The sequence below is a fragment of the Geotrypetes seraphini genome, chromosome 5 (genome assembly GCF_902459505.1).
Source record: "Geotrypetes seraphini chromosome 5, aGeoSer1.1, whole genome shotgun sequence".
Taxonomy (NCBI): Eukaryota; Metazoa; Chordata; class Amphibia; order Gymnophiona; family Dermophiidae; genus Geotrypetes; species Geotrypetes seraphini.
In genome coordinates, this window is record NC_047088.1 from 253,989,740 (window position 1) to 254,012,410 (window position 22,671).

A 22,671-nucleotide genomic window follows, 5' to 3' on the forward strand; every position below is an offset into this window, starting at 1 on the left:
AGGAAGTCAAAGCCAGCACAAACAGCAGGTGGAAGATGCCACTCGTGCCGGTGAACATTTCAAGAAGTGCGTGGGAGGGGGCAGAGAACTCAGGCTGGCATTTCCATGAAGAAGGAACCTGGGACGGTCCACCCCTCGCTACCCCCAGGGGAAGATGTTTGGGAAGGGGGAAGGAAATTTTCTTATTCGTTATTAGTAAGCAGGAGGCCACAAGAGCCAAAGCCTCCTGCAAAACTGTTATCTTTCATATGGTTGCCTTGCTATGGGGGAAGTAGGAATGGAAAGTAATAGCAAGGAATTTGCTATTTATTATATGGAGTTATTGAAGTTATTTCATTTGTTTGATCTTTGTTGTATGGATCTCCTTTGTATTATTATTATTATTTTTCTTTTTTTGCAAGAAATAAAATTTAAATTATATTGAAATAAATTTATTAAACAGCAAAGTGCACGAATACAAAGGTAGCAAAATGAAATCTTTTTCTTATATATTCGCACAGTACAATCCCCAACAGCCCCCCTCCCAACCCACCCTACAAACCCACAGTGTGAGCACGCATACAGTCACAACTCCAAATCAAACATTCAAAAGTCTACTCCGGGCGCAAGGAGTAAGGTCCATCCAAAAATGTTCCCAAATCTCCTGAAAGCGGCATCCCAGACCACCATCAAGAGCTACAAAGTGTCTATGTTCCATTGAAGCTTGAATAATCATCAAAGATCTCCAATGATTATATATTGGAGGGTCAGGTAACTGCCAGTTAGTCAAAATGGCTTTTTTATAAAATTTAAATTAAGTTTCAGGTACTTGAGAGAATGACAAAATACCTAGTGTACCTGAATGTAATGCACCTTGAGCTGCTACTGAACAGGTGTGATCAAAATCCAAATAAAAAAATTAAATAAATAAAATAGTGAATCAAATCTAAAGCATTAGAAAGTCTTTGAATTTGTAGATGATTAGTAGGATTAAAAGTCTGGACTGTAATTCTTCAGGTCCTTTGCATTTTGTTTCTTCTTAAACAAGCTGAACAGTCACTATCTAATCGGTGCTACTGTTGGAATTCTGCACATGCTCGTATAAAAGCAGATTTTTATATTTGAAGTCTTGATGTGGAAATACTTACCAGTACCGGAACTTTGAACCCAAAGTAAAATAATGTGCAAAAAAGTTCTTCTGAGGTGGCAGTGGTCTGTCTAAGCGGAAGAACGTATGATGTTCTACACAAGATTTCCATAAATTCTTACATGCACGATAATTCACCATATTGAAGCCTAGTAATGTTTCTCTAGATTCATGCTAAAAGACAGGAAACAAAAAAGGAAAGTCAAAAACACACAATTTTTTAACCTTTTGTCCTAACACATTTACCTCCCCTTTTATGAAGCTACGTTAGGGTTTTTTATCGCCAGCCATGGTGGTAAAAGGTCCCAACGCTCATAGGAATTCTTTGAGCACTGGAGCTTTTACCGCCATGGCCAGCGATAAAAAACCCTAATGCAGCTTCATAAAACGGGAGGTTAATTTGTATAAATTGCAAAATTACTAGCAAAATAATAACTGACACTAAACATTTTCCGTCCAAAAATTAAACAAAGAGATTCAGTTTAGCAACATCTTATATTTAAAGCTTTTCATTTGAACTGGTAAGGCATGTTTACTGTTTTCTAAAAATATCAAGGACTATAATAATCTTCATCCTCGACAGCAGATCTATAACCTCAATAATTTGGCCAAGACAAATATCAATAATGCTGCATACAGAAACTAATAAAATCTATACAAGAAAAAATTTTAAAAGTCTGTCGCATAATCTGCTTGCCTTCTCTGCTGCCATGGTTACCTGCATAATGGTCTTCACACACATACGTCCCATTTGTTCTGTCTGTCCTAATTAGACTGTAAGCTCTTCTGAGAAGGGACTGTCTATTTTATGTTGAATGTACAGCACTGAGTATGCCTTTCAGTACTATAGAAATGATAAATAGTAGGGCAGTACATTGATTAAAATTTTTAATCGCTCAATTAATTGTGATTAAAATTTTTAATTGCTCAATTAATCGCACAAAGTACCCCCTCATATTTCTTCCTGTACAGTGCAATATATACATAGCAAATATAAATTCTCAAAACTGACACATTTCAATTCAATTGTCCCACAGAAAGGTGATATAACAAATCCCATTATCCCCCTTACTAAACTAAAATAAAAAAATTCTTACCTTTATTATCTGGTGATTTTATCTTTCTAATCATTTTTTTCTGCATCTCTGGTTCTGCTTCCCTGCTCTGTCTATTCACCATTTCTTTTTCTGTCCTGTTTACTTCCTGCCCTTTATCCATCTTTCATGATCAACTTTACTTCAACCTAATGTCAAGTCTATTTTTCTTAAAAAGATAAAGTTTGTTCTGATTTAGACAATGTTACAATTATAAAATACTTACCAATTCTTTTCTAAGCTGAATAAAAAACTGTTTGCACTTAAAGGAAATTTTTACAATCTTCAACCTAAAAGAAAAAAAAGAAAAACCAAAATCAGCAGACTATTTCTTTACAGTGTAACAGCATTTGCCTGTCTTATCTAGGTCATGTATCTTAAAATATGCAACTTTCTTTATAGAAAGGCTATTAATCCAATAGTTTTTGCAAGTTGCACAACAAAATTAATTCTGTAAGGTTATAAAAAATTAGCCTTTACAATAAAAAGTGCTGTCCTCAAATAGGGGCCCCTTTTACTAGGATGCATTAAACAGCTAGCATGGAGTTTACCATATGCTTGAGCAGACACGGGCCAACTACGGCCCGCGGGCCATATCCGGCTCATTTAGATGTTTAAACCAGCCTGCTGACTGTCTGGCCCTTCTCCACGACTGGTGTGTGGAAGAAGCGCAAGCGTCGCCGCCGCCCTCTGTCTGCTTGTGGCAAGCGCGAGCTGTAGTGCTTTAGGGGAGCTTTTCCCTGCGCTCTTCTCCTGCAATTGGCCCTGCTCAGGGGGCGGGGCGACTGTTGTGTGGAAGGAGCGCGAGCGTCACTGACAACCTTCGTTTGGCACGGTTTAGCGGGTGGCGCGATTGTCCGTCGCAAATGGCTGAGGAGAAGCACTTGTGGCAGGTACAAGCTGCAGTGCTTTAGAGGAGCTGCTCACTGGTTCTTCTCCTGCGCAGTGGGGCCACCGTGCAAAGTACCAGCACTGCTAGTCCAGGCAAGTACTGAGCGGGGAGGGGAGGGTTGGGGGCTGGGAAGCTGCTGGACTAAGGAAAATAAAGGGAGAGCTGCTACTAGACCAGGAGGGGAGGGGGCTGGGAAGCTGCTGGACTAAGGAAAATAAAGGGAGAGCTGCTACTGGACCAGGAGGGGGCTGGACTAAGGAAAATAAAGGGAGAGCTGCTACTGGACCGGGAGGGGGCTGGACAAAAGGAAAATAAAGGGAGAGCTACTACTGGACCTGGAGGGAGAGAGGAGGGGAGGAAGGGAAGGGAAGACAGTTACGGTTGGATAGGGGGAGGAGGGAAGGGAGAAGGGGTACTTCTAGACAGGGGAGGAGGAAAAAAGGAAGGAAACAGCTGGCAGGGAGATTAGAGGAGGGGAAGGGGTCAGGGTAGAATGGACAGATAAGATGAGGGAAAGGGAAAAAAAGCAATGAGAAAGTAGAAAAAGATTGATGCTGGGAAGGGGGTCAACAGAGAAATAAGGAGAGAGGGACAAAGATGCCAGATCTGGTGTAGGAGAAATAAAAATGAGAGCAGAGAAGCTGGAATGAATCATGAAAAAAGGAGAGAAGCTGGATGGAAGGGGAGAGAGGCATAGAACGAAGGTAGATATCATATGGAAGGGGGAGAGGGCAGAGAGTGGATGGAAGGGGCAGATGCTGGATTGAAGAGACAGAGAGGGCAGACGCTGGAAGGGAGTGAAAAGAAGATGAAAGCAGAAACCAGAGACAACAGTCTGCCCTTTTGGGGGGGGGTGTCTTTCTGCCTTAACCCTTTCTCTTACCATCATCATTCTGCGGTGCATCAGAACCCGGTCGCCTGGCCCCTCTGGCAAATTTAAGAACCCATTGTGGCCCATGAGTCAAAAGGTTTGCCCACCCCTGCGCTACAGGATAGTGCAAGTCCATGCTAATGGCAACTGTGCATTAAACCCAACCAATGCGGTAAAAAAACCCTGCATTAGCTACTTAATGCAGGTAGGGGTAGGTTATAGGCATCCGTGTCAATGCTCAAATCAATATTCAGCATAAGGGACAAAAGACTTCAGAGACCTTTAAAGCTACAATGCTGCTTAAATTTTGCAAATGAAGCAGGTCATGTCTCAATCACACATCAAAACCCAAAAAACTTTAATATTTAGTGCAAAGTGAACTTCAACTTAAATAAACATTAAAGACAAAAAAGATAGCACTAATAATTTAAGAAACAGCACTTAACTTTGCCAGTGGACACCATGCTAAGATGCCAGCACTGCTTGCTTAGAAACATAGAAATAGACAACAGATAAGGGCCATGGCCCATCTAGTCTGCCCACCCTAATGTCCCTCCCCTACCTTCCTCTGTGAATAGCCTCTGTTTCAGCTGGACAACCAAGGCTTCATCAGGGGAACTGCTGCAGTACTTAGTATTAGGTATTCATTGAAAAAAAATGGTGTGAGAGTACACCTGCAGTTGCATTTTATTATTTTGTGGGTCACAGGAGCAAAGCAAAGGAGTGGCTGGCTGTGATGGATAGCATGTCAGTACTACATACTGGCTGTCATGATGGCACTTGGAATCATAAATGCATCCATGCTATCAGTCCAGTAGTGCAATTGCTGTGTGGCAAGAAGTGCCCTGGTGACTACCACCCCATGATCTCTCATCTCCAAAAGTCAGCTCCCACTGCCATTTCCCCTCTGGCAGCTGGAGACAGGAAACTAGGCTCAAAAGACTCTATGGCTTTCTTAATGTTCGTAAGATATCTATCCAATGGAGGCAATTCTGTAATGGGGTACCTCAATTTAGACATCCAGAGGAAGGACATTCGGAACTGAATTTTGCCACCAAACTGATAGCCAGAGGCAGAGCTGAATTAAAGTACAGGCACACCAGGCATATGCCTACAACCCAAAACTTTAGGGGAGACCTGAAAGATGTGCTCAGGACTCAGAAGACTAGGATTTCCAGATGACTGGATTATTTTAGTGTTTGGGCAAGAACAGAGGAGTTTAGGTGAAGCAAAGTTACTTACCTGTTATCCGAGGACAGTAGGCAGCCCAGTACAGAAAGAGTAAAGTACACTGTCACTTTAAATCTTTTGAAGGTCCCAAGACTGCCCATGTGCTGGTGCCTTCCTGCCCAATAACGATTTGCAAGACTATCTGGGTTTGATCTATATATAATTTTTGACATGGGCATATTATAGCATAAAGTACTTGGGCTGAATTACAACTAGTGTGCCCATGAAGCTCATATCTCTTATCTGTGCTAGGTATAATTGTGTGATCTGTATTCAAAGCATCTTGACAATATGTACGTTGACCACAGGCATAATGTCCTCTATCACTATAAGAATCACAAATTTTTGTTCTTGAGGTTTTTTCAATTTTATGTTTATTCATTTATCAAATCCTTACAAGTAAAACTACTTGTTCAAGAAATACAGTCATATCCAACCTTAAACAATTCTAAACCAAGAAAAGAATAATATGAGAAAAATTAACTGTTAGAACTAGACTCTTCCTTAGACAACAATATTTAAAGGGAGAAAAGGAAGATAGAAATTATAGGGAGAATTTTACAAAGTATAATTCAAGGCAATAAGGCTTAAATGGCAAAAACACATCGGTCTTCATATTTTAGAACTTCCATCCCCTCCACTGGTTAAACCCCTTAAGGTGTTCTTGAGTTTTTTTTTAAATATTTCTCCCAAGTTTCTGCTGCATTTAAATGCAGATTTAGGAATTTTAAAACTTCCCAGAGTTTGCAAATAATTCCATGTAACTGTAACATTTCCAATGAATAAGGAAGCAGACTGAAAGGTATTGGTGGGATAGAAGACACCAATGTAACATACTAAAGCATTCTGTTGATCATGATTTTGTTTATGAAATAACTACTCCCGGTGGACATTACTGGCCTATTTATAAGCTGCTCTAAGATATTTATTAGGCTATCCTCTCAACTGAAATTTTATCATCATTTGATGAGCTTGATCTTGAATTCTTATTCTGAAGAACATAAATGTTTTAATCTAAGCATTTGACTCACATAGTCCACCCTCAACAAAAGAAGATGAGGAGGCTCGACAAGCTTCACTCTCCAACGTGCGCAGCCTGCAAAAACAAGCGCGCATGACAAAGGATGCTGCCGAGGCATCTTTGACTCCCAAAGCCACTGTTTCATAAAGTCTCCTGAGCACTACATCCACTATGCGGTCCTGCATGACCTTTAGCACTATACCGCCTTCACTCGGAAGGGAGGTGTACTTAGTGACTTCAGCAATTAAAGAATCCACACTAAGCTGACTAAAGAGCTGTTGACACTCCTGTGCCATAGGATACAGATGGGACATGGCTCTTGCCACACACACCCCTCCATATTTGTGGATTCAGAACTCACGACTTCAGTTATTCACAGTTTTCGTCTGGGTGACCCACCCCTGCCTCACAAACCTCTCCACTTACTCACTTTTTAAAGCCTGGTGGTCTAGCAGTGAAGCAGGGCAGGCTCGATCTTCCTACGCTCCTGCCCTGTGCAGAACTGAGAACAAAAATGGCTGCCGTGAGTCTCCAGATTCACTTTGCAGGCTGTAACAGCCTTACTGACTATTACCTGTGCTGAACATGTGCTGCAGCCTGCCTCCTGCCTCAGCCCTTTACAGTAGCTGGAAAAGAGAAGAATCACTGCTTCACGCTGGGAATGCTTCTCGAATGGTGATCTTCAGGCTACCAGCCAGACACGGAGCCTGACCTCACCTCCACCCCCGCAGACAGACGGGCTTGCTTATAGAAGGGGAAAGGTGAAAAATGTAGCCAACATCCTGCGAAACGCCACTGAACCTCCTAAGGGTGCCTAACAGCCTGCACTCGAACCCCTGCAAAGCAATAGGTGAGAAATAAACACGGGGATGACCCCAAGCTCCAATAAATACTTGTGCAGGCTGGCTAATAGGTACCACCAGGGATCGGCCTGTCAGCTGGAGACTTGAGTGTGCTTCTTCTCTACATAGGAAGAGCTGAAACCAAGGTGAAAGCTCCAAGCACTGGAAACACCGAATAAAGGTCAAACATGCCAAATAAAATAAGAAAAAGAAAGAGCAGAACAGAAACACTCTTTCCGGCTCGCATGCAGAAGGGAAAATCTTCAGATGGCAATAGAGCTCACAGTGAAGTAGGTGGGACAAAAAAAAAATCCAGAGTGGATTCTTTCTGCAGATGGCTCATGGCCATGGGGAGAAAACCCACTTGTCTAGAATGACACACCTACTACACTGGGAATACTTTTCAAAGAAATGGAAAGGTATAAAGGTATATTTTTGAAAAACAATTCTTCAGTTCATGGGACATTCACTGTATTTAAATGCAAAACAAAAGTTCTACTTACCACAGGAAGGTGTTAATTCGTACCCTGTTCTTGTAAATTAATATTCCTCCCGAATTCACACCAATCAGAATTTCATTGTTACTTTGATCCTTTAAATAAAAATACAACATTTACTGTACTTTAATCTTGCAAAAGATTAAAGATTCTAGATTAAGTCTCTCAATACTTAACCTAAGATATGCCATGCAGAGTCAGACCATATGGTCCATCAAGCCAAGCATCCTGTTTCCAACTGTAGCTGATTGAAGTCACTACAAAGTGGCAGATCCCTGGCAGATCCCAAAATTAGAACTATTTTTTTAATCTCTCTCTCAAGAATAAGTAGTAGGTCTCTGAAGCCTGCCTGGCTAATAATAGTTGATGAGCTTTTCCTAGAGGAACCTATACAATCAACTTTAAAACACAGATATTCTAGATGCCTTAACTATGTACTCTGGCAACAAATTCTACAGTTTGATAGTTTCAAGTGAAAAAAATTGATTGTTGCAGCTGTCCAGGTCTTGCTGCATCTGGATAGGTAGAACTGAAGTTTCAACCATCATGCTGTAGCTTTCTTCAGTGTCTAAGTCTCAGTCTTTCTCTCTCTCTAAATGGGTCCTCAAACCTGATTGGCTGGGGCTTATGGTGACTAAGGCAGGAAAGTCACAAATTTGAATTTTAAAGATGTGACCAATGGATTTTACCACCAAAATTCTAATTTGTGACCAATGGACTTTTTTGCCTCAATCACCTCAAGACCCAGCCAATCAGGTTTGAGGACCCACTATATAGAAAATGACGGCAGATAAAGACCTACGTGGTCCATCCAATCTGCTCAAAAGTCATACTCATCATCAAGACCACAGAAGTCCATCTGTATCATATCTCCTCTATCCCTTCTTTCCTCTAGGTTATACATATTCAGGCATTCGAGCCTCTTCTCATACATCTCTCAGTGCAATCCTGATATCATTCTCATTGCCTTCCTCTGGAACATTTCAAATTTTACATTCTTAGCAAGATAAGGTCTCCAGAACTGAACACAATATTCCAAGTGGGGCCTTACCAACAACTTGTATAGGGGCACTAGCACCTCCCTTTTTCTGCTGGCAATTCCTCTCTCTATGCAGGACAGCATCCTTCTGGCTACAGCCACCACCTTGACATATTGTTTCGCAGGTTGAGTCCCTCTCCCAGTCCATGCAAATCAACTTCTCACAACCTTAGCATATATAGCTCCTTTGAATTTTTATTCCGCAAGTGCATCACTCTGTTCTTCTTCACATTACATTTTAACTGTCAAACCTTAGAGCATTCTTCTAACATTCACAGATCTGTTCTCATGTTTTCTATACCCTCCGGTGTATCCACTCTGTTGCAAATTTGTGTGTCCCTTCAGAAATATCACTCAAATATATTAAACAGAACAGGCTCCAGTACCAATCCCTGTGGCACACCACTACTCACCTTTCCTCCGAGGGAATTCCATTCACCACCACTCTCTGTTGTCTGTCAGTCAACCACTTTGTAATCCAGGTCACCCCCTTGGGTCCTAACTTTAGCCCATTAAGGACTAGATTCACTAAGCAAACCGAACATGTACCGATCAGTTTGCGACCACTTTGCGACCCAATTTTACTCCGGCCCGATTCACTTACCTCTCTGCCGATCTGATTCTGATCCGCACATGCAAATGAAGGGAACGGCTTGCAAAGTAGGCAGGGACACGATTCACAACACAAATTTTGCGATCTGACTGGGCTTGCCGATCAATCCAAGAAGCGACTGCTGGGGACCAGTCGCAAATGTCCTTTCTGACTCTCCAGCTCTATTGCTGCCCTGCTCTCTGCACGCCCTCTCTGCTGCCCCAAATCTCTCCTGCCTGCCACCCTGCTCTCCTCTGAATCGCCACCCAAATCTTTCCTGCCGCCCTTCTCTCCCCCGCCCTTCCCCACATAGCGAGCCTGTGGTTTTAACCCGCAGGTTAAAACCATGGGCTTGCTGGGCTAAAAAGTAAAGTTAAAAAAAAAAAAAGTCACGGCTCAGACAGGTCTTAGACGCATGCGCAGACTATCTACAGATGGTCTGCGCATGCTTTGGGATAGCACACTAGCGATCCATGCCGGCAGATGGAGGCGTTCGTCCAATCATCCCCATTTGAATATTACTGGTTGAAGAATCCATCGGACCTGCCAGGATCAGACACGGATCGGTCACGATCGGGCAGGTTAGTGAATTTAGCCCTAAGTTTGCTGTGAACCTCCTATGAAGAACAGTCCAGGTTCATTATTTATATTTACTCAATTTCATTACATGCTGAACTGTACTAGTTATATGGAGGTTTTTTTGAGCCTATGCAAGACATTGAGTCCATACATAGGGTGGTGTTATATGCTTATATAGCTGTTCACCTCTGGATCTCGGAGGCTTTTTTTCTTCAGATTGAAATCTGTTTTGGTTGGTTTTGCTCAGTAAGGTTTTGATCTCTTGTTGTTGTTTGACTACATCCAGCACACATCCTCTATTCAAAACTCTGTTCACCCAGTCAAAGAAATCAATCAGATTTGTTTGACACAATATCCCTTTGGTGAAACCATGTTGTCTCAGTTCTTGTAACCCATTTGATTCCAGGTAGTTTACTATTCTTTCTTTCAGCAGAGCTTCCATTATCTTTCCAACCACTGAAGTGAGATTTACTGGCCTGCAGTTTTTGACTTCTTCTCTTACCACTGCAGAAGACAACCTCACTGCACGCCCTGAAGAAAGCCACAGCATGATGGCTGAAACAATGGTTTGTGATGCAAATGAAGGAATCGTGAAATAAAAGATGTTGAGTACTCAGAGATGGGCTATCCAAAATATTCTTTATTGGTAGACAACATGATGTTAACAAGTGGACTCGACACTGACAGTATTTTGGCAAACCTACCTTTGTCAAGAGTCTCAAAATACTGTCCGTTGACCATATAGTGCTTTTCACCAAAGGGTATTTTAGTGGATACTTGAACACTGTGAAAATCCTCTTGTGGCTAGTGACTTGGAGGTTATCCATAGCCACAAGAGGATTTTCACAGCGTTTGAGTATCCACTAAAATACCCTTTGGTAAAAAGCACTATATGGTCAATGGACAGCATTTTGAGACTCTTGACAAAGCAGGATTGGCAAAACACTTTCAGTGTTGAGTCCTCTTGATTACATCGTGTTGTCTACCAATAAAGAATATTTTGGATAGCTCATCACTGAGTACGCAACATCTTTTGTCTCACGACTCCTTCATTTGCACTGCCATCCTCGTCAGTGAGACCTGACTCGGCTCTTCACCAAGTAAAACAATGGTTTTTCATACCCAGACACGGTAAGACCTGGATAACTGCAACAATCATGATGCCAGTCACAGGAACTTAAGAAAACATGAAAAAGAAAAACCCTCCATCTGCTGTCAGTTTCATGAAGTGTTCCATCATCTAGGAGCATTAACTGCTCATTATTTACCTGTTTCACCCCACTTATGATTTTATAAACTTCCATCATAGCCAAAACTGCAGACAATATTCAGGATGTAGTCTTCCAATGTTCTATACTGAACCATCTCAATATTCTTTTATTTTCCATTCTTTTCGGAAAAATTCTTAATATTCTTTTTTGACTACTGCCTCACACAACTGAGGATTTCAAAGCAATGCTTACAAGGACTCCATGATCATTTTCCTGAGTGGTGACTGCTAACATTGAACCTAGCTTTACAAAAGAATGGTTAGGATTGTTTTCTCCTTGTGTATCACTCTGCACTTGTCCACATTAAATTCCATTATTATTTTGACATCCTCTTTTACAGTCTGATAAGAATATTCAGCAGTTACAGTCTGCTTGTATTTTTACTACATTGTGTATTTTTGTATTATTTTCAGATTTTTATCTTTGTTAATCTTCTTTCTTATAAATCCACACTTTATTCCGGGACCAGTGGGTTACTTACATCTATCCACCAGGACTTTGTAGAAAGCCTCAAACTTCAGAGACTTAAAACCCTCACCCCTTCTTCAGAAACTTAAACCCCTTAACCCCTCTTACCTGGGAGGAAAAGGGTGCGTCAAGGATGACAAACAAATTGCATACAGACTGAATTCCTTCTTTGCGTCTATCTTTACAAATGAAGACACCGCAACAATACCTGACACAGTGAAAGGACAGCCTCACCACAGTAGAAGTGGACTTGGACCACATTTACCACCAGATCGACAAACTTAAAAGTGATAAATCTCCTGGACCGGATGGAATTCATCCGAGAGTCCTAAAAGAACTGAAATTTGAAATCGGAGAACTATTGCAAAAACTTGCCAATCTGACAATCAAAACAGGACAGATACCGGATGACTGGAAGATAGCGAACGTCACGCCGATATTTAAAAAAGGATCGAGAGGAGTGCCAGGCAACTACAGACCTGTGAGTCTCACGTCTGTACCTGGAAAGATGGTTGAGGCGCTGATCAAAGATAGCATAGTCCGGCACCTAGACACACACGACCTGATGAGAGTCAGGTTCAGGAAAGGGAAATCATGTTTGATGAACCTACTTCAATTTTTTGAGACAGTGAACAGACAAATTGATAGTGGAGAACCAGTGGATATTGTATACTTGGATTTTCAGAAAGCGTTCGACAAGGTTCCACATATAAGACTTCTCAGGAAATTACAAGGCAATGGAATAGAGGGAGATATACTAAGATGGATAGGCAAATGGCTAGAGAACAGAAAACAGAGAGCGGGCATAAATAGGAAGTTCTCAGAATGGGAAAAATAACTAGCGGTGTACCCCAGGGCTTGGTACTTGGACCCATCTTATTTAATCTTATTTAATATTTTCATAAATGACCTGGAAGAAGGATCATCCAGTGAAATCATCAAGTTTGCAGACGACACAAAGCTATGCCGGGCAATCAGATCGCAGAAGGACAGCGAGGAACTCCAGAGCGACTTGAATCAGTTGGAGAAGTGGGCAGATAAATGGCAGATGAATTTTAATGTGGAAAAATGCAAAGTGATGCATTTAGGCAGAAAAAAATAAAGATCACAAGTATAGTATGTCAGGTGTAAATCTGGGAAAGACCGAACAGGAAAAGGACCTGGGTGTACTGATAGGACCCTGAAACCGTCAGTGCAATGTGTGGCAGCGGTGGCAAAGAAAGCAAATAAAATGCTAGGCATGATAAAGAAGGGAATTACAAGTAGATCAGAGAACGTTATAATACCGCTCTACAGAGCCATGGTCAGACCGCACCTGGAATACTGCATCCATCCATACCTAAAGAAGGATATAAAACTGCTAGAGGGTGCAGCGACGAGCAACGGAGCTAGTGAAAGGTATGGAAAACCTGGATTATGAGGAACGACTTAGGAGACTGGGGTTGTTCTACCTTGAGAAGAGGAGACTGCGAGGGGATCTGATCGAGACTTTCAAAATACTGAAAGGATTCAACAAAATGGAGCAGGGAAAGCAGTTATTTACAATGTCCAATGTGACACGGACAAGAAGACATAGACTGAAGCTGAGGGGGGACAGGTCCAGGATGAATATCAGGAAGTTCTGTTTCACGCAACGAGTGGTGGACACCTAGAATGCTCTCCCAGAGGAAGTAATTGCAGAATCCACCGTTCTAGGATTTAAGGGTAAACTAGATGCACATCTCCTTAAGAGAGGCATAGAGTGATAAGGGTAAGGGTAAATTAGATGCACATTTCCCTTGAGAAGCATACAGTGATATGGGGACTAAAACTATGCCAGGGTACACCTCCGCGTGTGCTGATCACCGGACTTGATGGACCCAGGGTCTGATCCGGAGATGGCAATTCTTATGTTTTTATGATCACTGTCCCTGTAAACTCAGTCAGTCTTAAAGAAGCCAGGAACATCTAGAGAGGATAATAACAAGAGAAAGAGGAACAGGAAAACTCACCGGCAAGTAAGTCAATTCTGTTCATATCAACAAATGCAAAACAGTAACAATGAAAAATGAGAGAACAGGTTATGAAACATTAGAAACCTAAACAACAAAGCAGTGCTATAGGGAGACACAGCCCGCAGTGTCAGAAGCAGAGACCTCCCCAAAGTGCTAAACCCATTCTGATCCAACCACTTCGGCATATAGACTTTTCCCAGCCCGGTAATCAAATAATTCTTCAACCATTCAAAGCACTGGCTATCATATTCTCTTAATTTAGTCCTCTCAAATTATGTCTAGGACCCATTGGTTTACAGAAATGCATACCCAGAACTCTGAGAGTCTCCCTCCTATGCGTGGGAGCTTGGAAGGTAACCTGGCATTGGGACTTCTTAGCATTGGTTACTGAGCATTGGATGTCTGAGCTCTCCTGGAGCTACCTTTGTCTGGATCCTTGACATGATCTTTGTGACATGAATCCTCTAGACTCAAAATGCGATCTTCTTTAGTCACAAAAGGAACCATGACTGAAATTGCCTGAACTTCATGATTTACTGTCTGGCAAGGATTTAGGACGAAGGTCCATTACACTTTTCATTAGGTCGTCCGGTTCTTTACCAAAGAACATCTGTCCTTTAAAGGGGAATCTGCTCAAAGTAGCTTTAGATGCTGAATCTCCCGCCAACTGTCTGATCCAGAGCATTCTGCAGGTAGAGATTGTATAAGCCAAGACTTTTCTCATAATTCTGAGCATATTAGAGAAAGCGTCAGCCACATAGTCCACCCCTGCAGTACTACAGGGGGAAAACCACTTCCTCTGCCTTCGGATTCTGGCATAGCATTTTGTGACAGGCTCATACTGTAGGGATATTTCCGTATTCACACCTGAAGGTTAGGCCTCTATGATGTCATCAAGCCTGAACCATTGTTTCAAGAATCTCTCTCTGCAAGCAACTTTCAAGCATGAATTTTGCAAGAAGTAAGAAGTACACTGCTTTACAGTTTCTGCCTGATGCATTATGGGGATGTACCCGAATGTTGCTATTCAAGGGCATTCATCTGTGCTTTAATAATGGGACAGTGTGAATCTTGAAGAAATTATTCTGTTCTTATCTGTCTAACGGCCCTGGGTCTTCCAGCATATATGATACTTTATACAGAAAGGCTATTCATCAAGTTCTGTTTCTGGATTGGTCCGAGGAAGTCATCTGATGAGATTCAAGAAAAGAAAGGTGCTAATTAATTAATAGTTAGTTAGTCTGTGATAAGGTCCGGGGAAGCTCAGATCTGCTCACAGATGTTCTAATTGTAAACTTTTTCTTTCAATAATTAGACCTGTAAGTTACCTCGTGTGATTCTCTGCCTAAGAGATAGAAATTCGGACATTTAAAAACTGTTCTGAACTTAGCACAGATAAACGGAACTTATTGCTGATGATTTATAGCCTCATCAAGGATTTTCAACACGTGTAACTTTTACAACGGTATTCCTGACGTCTTCCAGCTGACACGAAGTTTTCTTCCACCTAATTGTGCCGGAGAGGCTAATTAAGGGTGAGCATACGGAAATTACTTTTATTAGCTTGGGAATTAGATAGGAATCATTTGTGATAGGTAAAGGGTTGAAAAGTTACCTGGGTGATAATATAATCATTTGCTAATCAGGGATTATTATTATAAGGAATAGTGTGTGTGTTTAACAAGAAGTTTTACTTAATTGTCTAACCATTAGATTGTGATAATCATGTACTGAGTTTCATTTGTGTAATTAGATATTTTGAACAATACTTAGATTCTGCAGCTGGCTTGTGAATTATATTTTTCTATTTTCATAATAAAGATATTTCTCATTAGCCTGGGTTTTGTGTCGTATAATTAGACCATGATATTTGGACTTGAATAAGAGGTTATGGTTTTCTCTAGACCACTTAACAGAGACGTAACGTGTTTATAATACTGCTAAGTGAACCATAAATCCTTCTACAGATTTTGGGGGCTCGTTGGCCGGGATATCTAGGTTTCTAATTTACGACTGTAGCTATGTCTGTTGACACTGAGACTCAGATTTCGTGGCATGCTCTTGAAAAGGATGTTTTTCAGAAATTGGCTGTGCAAGTTTTAAAACAGTCAGATCATGAAGCGTATTTTTCTGACCTTGTTCGTTTATTACATGCAGATATAGAGGACTCTAATCAGGCGTACTGTTCAGTATTGCAGCGTCTCCTACATGCTCGTACTAAACCTACAGGAGAAAATTATTCAGAGCTCATCTGTGCGTTGTTTGCTTTTAAAACTTCTGTCTCTGCTAGTTTATCTCAACAACGTCAGCTTCAGAGTGATTTATATGAGCAATTAGAGGATTGTAAAAATTCTTTGCAGGCAGAACGGACTCGTAATGATTCCCTTGAACTGTTAGCTTCTAATTGTGAAGATCAACATTCCGACTTTGATCAGGCGATGTCTGAGTTACGACATCAATGTTCTGAGTTGAATGCTGAACTTGAAAGTTATAAAAAAAGAACAGTGAATATTTCTTGTGCGAAGTGTACCTCTTTAGTGACTCAACTTACTAATTTGAGAGCTCAGAAGGATGAGTTACAAGTCTCTTTAACTAATTGTCATAAAGATCATGATAAGAGTGAAAGCAAACATGCTGAGATTTTGTCCAGGTTGCAGAATGAACTAGCGGACGTAACTAATGCTTATGTTTGTCTGGGTGAAAAGTTAGATGCTACCGAACGTCTGTCTAATGATAAGGTTGCCCGTGCTGACAGGCAATTATGTGCTTTACAAGCGGACTTTGTTGAGTCTCAGAACCGACTTTCCGAAAGTGAGTTACAGGTCACCCAGCTAACTGACTCATTATGTCAGGCAGATGCCGATAATTTGGCTCTGCGCCAGAATGTTCAAGCTATATCCTCCCAGAGAACTGCGTTAGCTACTGATGTGAAAGTTTTGCAAGACAAGGTTGCTACTTTTTGTAGTGAGAGGGATATTCCAGCTCCCTTTCTTCCTATGTCACCTCTTCATTTTCCTACGCCAGCTCCAAGAACAGTCTTTCGTTCTTTTTACAGCTCTAGTGGGGGAGGTGGGAACAGGAATTCGCAGGAGTGTTCTGATTCTACTGCAGAGGACTTGTTGCCTAGTAACAAACCCTGCCCTGAGAAATTAGTGACACTAGCTGACCGCCCAGTGCAGCAACCACGCCCAGTGCAGCAACCACGCCCTGTAAGGTCTATCTCAAATTCCTGTGACGTCATTGAACCTTCTGACTCTAAACCTCATCCGGTAAGGTCAGTTTACAGTAAGCCTAAACAACCACCAGATGGCACCAAAGCACCAGACATTTCACAACATACTCCACAAAGGTCACAGCACAATAATGAAACAGGGAAAGAAACTCAAAAGAAAGGAGGTGGTTATACTATACCACCCTATCACGTACAGATAATGAAGATGTTTAAACAAATGATAGAACCTTTTAGAGAGGGAACTAAGCTAACTATTGAAGCACATCTGGCCTCAATACATGAGTTCTTTGAAACTTATGCAGTGACAGAGGACAGTGATAAGCTTTGTTTACTCCGTTGGTCCTTTGCTTCTGAGTGTTCTGAGATGTTGCGATCCATCATCACTGGTACTTCGGATGTGTTAGAGGTGGAACAACAACTCAAAAGACGTTATGGTACATACGCTGATTCCATTGAATCTCGCAAAGCTGCATTCCATTTGCGTTGTGGACTCCAAGAAAATCCCCGTGAATTTGCTTTCCGTCTGAAACGACATTTCTTTCCAGACAGGACTCCTTCTGAGGACGAACTGGAGTATGGAGAATTCCGATCTCTCTTTGCAAAAGCCTTGCCTGAATATATGAGTGTGGTTGTGGCTGGTGTGAAAAAGGCCTCTTACTCATCGATCTTAGCCGTAGCCGAGGATTTCTATGATCATAAAGTCAGGGTTCCTGCAGGCCCATCTGAGAAACCGGTGCCCAAAGCACGATCTAAGGAACCTAAGCTGAGTGTATGCGCAGTTCAGACTTCACTTGCTTTGGTACCTAGTAGCTCTGTAGTTTCCACTCCAGGACCTGTTTCATCTCGTCCAGCGGACCAGACTTCCTCTTCTGATGCACCACCCAATAGGGATGGACCCAAGACACAGAAGAAGAGACAGCCCAATAAGCAACAGAAGCAGAGTGACCTCAGTGTGATAATGGAACAATTGGCTCAGGTGGTGGATCGTATTTCTGCCCTGGAATTGACTTCTAAACAATTGGCAGCATCTGTCCCCGCGAGAAAGGAACAGACCTCAAGCAGAAAGGATAACAATATCAGTTACAGGCCTTCCGGAACTCGAGTGGTCAAGTCTGTAGTAACTGATACTCAGGCTTCCTCAGTAGATGAACTGGATGACACACCCGAATTGTTAGAGGATGATAACGCATGACTAGTCCGAGAACCAATTTCTCCACCCACTATTGTATCTTCTGTCTAAACAACATCTCCTGATGCTACACAAGACATAGATCCGGTACAATCCAGTGAATTATCTGAGGACACAGAGTGGCTTCCTTCATGGGATTCCATTAAGTCACACAAGTATTTCTTGGGTAGGTTAACGCCTATGGGTCAACGGTACACTATACCTTTGTTTCTCCAACAGGTTTTGTCTTGTCCCGGTTTACTTGACACGGCTTCAGAAGTGACTTTGATCACTCAGGGACTATTCCAACGTTTGCAGACTACCCTGGGTACCCAGAATCCACTGTCGATTATTCCCAGTGATTTGTCTTTGGTTGCATATGGACATCAGAACATTGAGACAGTTGGTCAAACTTGGCTGACCTTGCAGTTAGGCAAAATGAATGTTAAACACCCAGTGATTATTACCACTAGTCCAGGAGAGGAGTTTTTGATTGGAAACGATCTTTTGAAGAGATTGCGGCCTATTTTGGATTACGTCCAAGAAGTGGTCTGGGCTCAGGTGACTCGTCCCCTTCCTTTTGGAAAGGTACCAACTACACGCCTTCCCCAGGTTACCAGTACTGTGGAACGAAACGATACTTCAATTCGAATAAATTTCCTGCGTTCAGCGGATCCACACATTTTGGAGCTACGGTATGCCAATGTTCCAGAAGGGGGTCCCACAGACCGCGAGATTGTCAGCGTTCCCAAGGAACAAATATCTGACATTGTTCTCCAGGCTGACCATTTGGAGATTGTTCTGAAGTCTACGTTCCCCGTGCCAGATCCACCTCAAGAGACTGTCCAAGACCCGACCTCATCTGTTTCCAGTTCTTTGACCTCTCATCCTTGTCTACTGGCTGTACTTCACCAGGATGATACTGACTTGTTTGTTGATGTTCACCTGCACGGTTCTGTCCCAGTTCAAGCTCAACTGCTACTCCAGAGTGACATCTCCATGATTAGTGACTCTTTTTACTGTCAACTTCAGCGAACCACATCAGTTCCGTTTGTTCGGCGCCACTCTACTCACCTACCTATACCAGGTCAGGGGGTCAAGCCTCTTGTTGGGGTTTGTAGCCTTCTGCTGACCCTGGGTTCTAAGACTTTCAATCATCACTTTTCTGTGGTGAAAGGCCTACACACATCCTTGTGTTTGGGATCCGAATGTCTTGTTCGTCTAGGAGTCTACGTTGATTTGGTGAACGGTGTGCTTTGGAGCAGATTGCAAGGCACCCCGGTAGAAGATGTGGACCTGATGGATGGTCTGAAGGCTGGACAACTTCTTCCTCAAGTTTGTGAAGTGGTTTGTGCTGAAGACGTCAAGATTCCTAGTCTTGTACAGGATTTTGCTCTGCCTCTTCGTTTGGCCCATGGTCAACGCATGCTCGATGATATTGGCTTTTTCAACCCGAATTCCTCTTTTCTCGAGCATGGTCTTTCTCTAGGTGCTTTACCATGTCTTGAAGTACCTACCTCTTCTTTCCATGTATTGATTGTCAATGCTCAACCTACGGAAGTCTTTCTCTCCGCTGGAGAACATTTGGGTTTTCTAGTGGGTGAATCTTTTCCTGATGTTGAGGTAACATTGCCTATCATTGGCAGCTTGTCTTCCATTGTTGACCCCTGCCGGGGGGGGATATACTGGACCATATTTTTACCTCACCTAAAGGACTCATTTCTCTGGACTTCCTTTGGCCATATGATGCAACGACTTCCCATGTAACAGTGGAGAATGATTTTTTGATTTTATCCAGGAAGTTAGCTCTGTCTGACCAATCTAAAGCGGTGAATGCCATTGATTCTTCATCTTTGCAAGAACAGATTGAAGACCAAGTGGAAATCTCTTCCAACCAACCTTTTTCTAAGTTTGATGCCATGGTAAAGGAACAAGTGGACCTAGCTGATGCGTGCTCTTCTGATGAAGAAAAGGCTCAGTTCACACAGTTGTTGTACAAGTATCGAGACCTTTTTGCAGTGGATTCTTATGACACTGGTCTGACCGATCTACATGTGACCAAGATTCCTACGGATCTCCACAGTAAGCCCGTCTTCGTACGTCAGTATAAGATTCCTTTGGCCTCGTATGAGTCCGTGCAAGAGATACTTGATACCCTGGAAACTAGGGGTACCATTAGGCTTTGCAACAGTACATACAACTCACCCTTGTGGCCAATCCTGAAGAAGAATAACAGTTGGAGAATTGCCTTGGACTACCGACAGCTAAACAAGCGGGTACCCTTGTCTAGGTGGCCTATGGCCCATCTTGACCAGAGCTTGACTACCATCAAAGGAGCTAAGTATTTTACCAGTTTGGATTTAGCTTCTGGATTTTGGACAGTTCCTGTACATCCACCGGATCAATACAAACTAGCATTTACCTTTGGGAAGAAACAGTACACGTGGAATAGAACACCTTTTGGTTTTCTGAACTCTCCAGCTGAGTTCAACATATTTCTCCATAAAGCCCTTCCAGATGCGGAAGCTCGAGGAACTCTAGTCTACCCTTGCCAAAGGTCAATGGTGCCGAACATCTCTGAATTATTTAGGGTATGACATTTCCTCTGAAGGTCTTCGACCACAGAAGAAAAGGATACAGGCCCTACAACAGTTGAGGAAACCTACCAATTTGACGGAACTTCGTTCATTTTTAGGAATATGCAATTATTCTCGACAGTTCATAGATCAGTATGCAGAGATCTCTAGACCCTTGGTTGCCTTACTAAAGAAGGATGTACCTTGGACGTGGGGTCCTGAACAGGAAGATGCTATGCAAGAGATGAAAGAGCAGCTTAGTAGCTTTCCTTGCTTGGCCTACCCTGAGAGTGGTCGTGAATTCTTCATCGACCTAGGATTCTCCAAACACTCTATGAGTGCTGTCCTGTACCAGAAGTACGACTCTGACAAGCGTGTGGTGGCCTATGCAAGCAAAGGCTTCACCGATGTAGAGAAGAAGTATTCTGAATGTGAGAAAGCTCTACTGTCAACTGTTTGGGCTCTTCAACATTTTCGGAGTTACATCCAAGGAGAAAAACTCATTGTAGAGACTTGTCATCAACCCATTAGTTTCTTGGGTAGTGACAAGATCAAGACTGGTCGTGTCTCCAATAGCCGAATAGTCTCATGGACTTTGGCTCTCCAAGGATGGCCTTTACAGGTAAAGTATGCCCTGAAACATCGTAACACAGTAGCCCAAGGGATAGCAGAATTGCATGATTGTACAGAACAAGATTCTCTTACAGGTATACCGGAACCTGATGTTCCACCAGAAGAGGAGGAACCCCATCGTCATCATCTTTACGATGAACAGCTATGTGCCAATATACCTCAGGTCTACGTAGATGGCTGTGCCTTTCACCAGACCTCGACCCATAATTTGGTCGCAGGAGTAGGTGTAGTGTGGAATGTCGACACACCTATGGAAACCTTGAAGTATAGATTGGGTGCTAAAACCAACCAATACGCAGAGATTGTAGCAGCCTTGGTCGCTGTACAGTCTGCGGTACAGAAGGGGATCCCAGAACTGATTATCTGTACAGATTCTGATTATGTGCGTCAAAACTTTGTGTCTCACTTACCCGTGTGGAAAAAGAAGGACATGTTAAATTCCAAAGGAAAGCCTGTCCATCATGGCGACTTGATTCTAGCCTTAGATCAATTGGTACGAGACAATGACATGAACATCTACTGGAAGAAAGTGAAAGGTCATGCTAAGGTTAATAGTTCTGACAAGATCGGAAATTACCTTGCGGATCAACTGGCCAAAGAAGGTGCTTTGTCAGGTGAACTATGGCAATGCCCTGAAGAGTTGTTTTTGATGGTACATGCTATTACTCGACGCCAAGCGAAACAGGTAGTTGAAACACCTGTGGTGCAGTGGGGTAATGATATCCCTTCCTTTGATCTTGTAACCGCTCAGAAGACCGATCTTATCCTGGGAAAGTTCTATAACTTCATACAGAATCCACAGGATCATCCATTGTCTGAAGACGATCAGAAGGATGAAGAACTCAGGATACTCTACACCTCCAGAGAGAAATTTTCGATTCATCAGAACCTGCTCACTCGGACGAGTAAGCATGGTATTGTGCAGTGGGTTGTACCCCGTGCATATCGAGGAATCATGTTGCAACATGCCCATGATGAACCTTGTGCTGGACATAGAGGTGAAGAAGTTACCTATGAGACACTGAAGCAAGTGGCCTATTGGCCTCATATGCGGCAAGATGTGCAGTTATATACGAGAGGTTGCTTGACTTGTTGTCAATTTCAACCCTCTACACCACTTCACCGAGCACCCTTGAGAAAGAAGGGTTTGGTCATGCCCTGGTCCGACATCCAGATTGACTGGATTGGCCCAGTGGTCCGTTCCTCCCGAGGTAATAAGTATATGTTGACTGTTACTTGTTTGTTTACAAAGTGGATTGAGTGCTTGCCTGCACCCAATTGTACGGCAGAGACTACCGCTACCTTGTTACTGAATCATGTGTTCAGTAGGTGGGGTTTGCCCATGAGAGTGGACTCAGACCAAGGATCACATTTCACTGCGGATGTGATGCGACACATGTGGAAGATGCTCGGAGTGAAAAGTAAATTGCACATAGCTTACCACCCTCAATCATCGGGACAAGTGGAAAGAGCGAATCGTACCATCATCACGATCCTGAAGAAGTACGTGTCTACCTCTGGTAAGAATTGGGATATGAAGTTACCT

The 22,671-nt window shown here is 42.5% G+C and overlaps 1 protein-coding gene across 7 annotated transcripts in view; it reads right to left on the reverse strand.

The window, feature by feature from the left end:
- PTPN4 (protein tyrosine phosphatase non-receptor type 4) overlaps positions 1–22,671 on the reverse strand; it is a 272,694-nt gene that overhangs the window by 136,750 nt on the left and 113,273 nt on the right. For all 7 annotated transcript variants that reach the window (XM_033945428.1, XM_033945424.1, XM_033945426.1 and 4 more), the window contains 3 exons: positions 7,580–7,668; positions 2,447–2,510; positions 1,128–1,300 (listed from right to left, as the gene is read on the reverse strand). In XM_033945428.1, the coding sequence (XP_033801319.1) occupies positions 1,128–1,300; positions 2,447–2,510; positions 7,580–7,668 (326 nt within the window). The remainder of the gene's footprint in view (positions 1–1,127; positions 1,301–2,446; positions 2,511–7,579; positions 7,669–22,671) is intronic.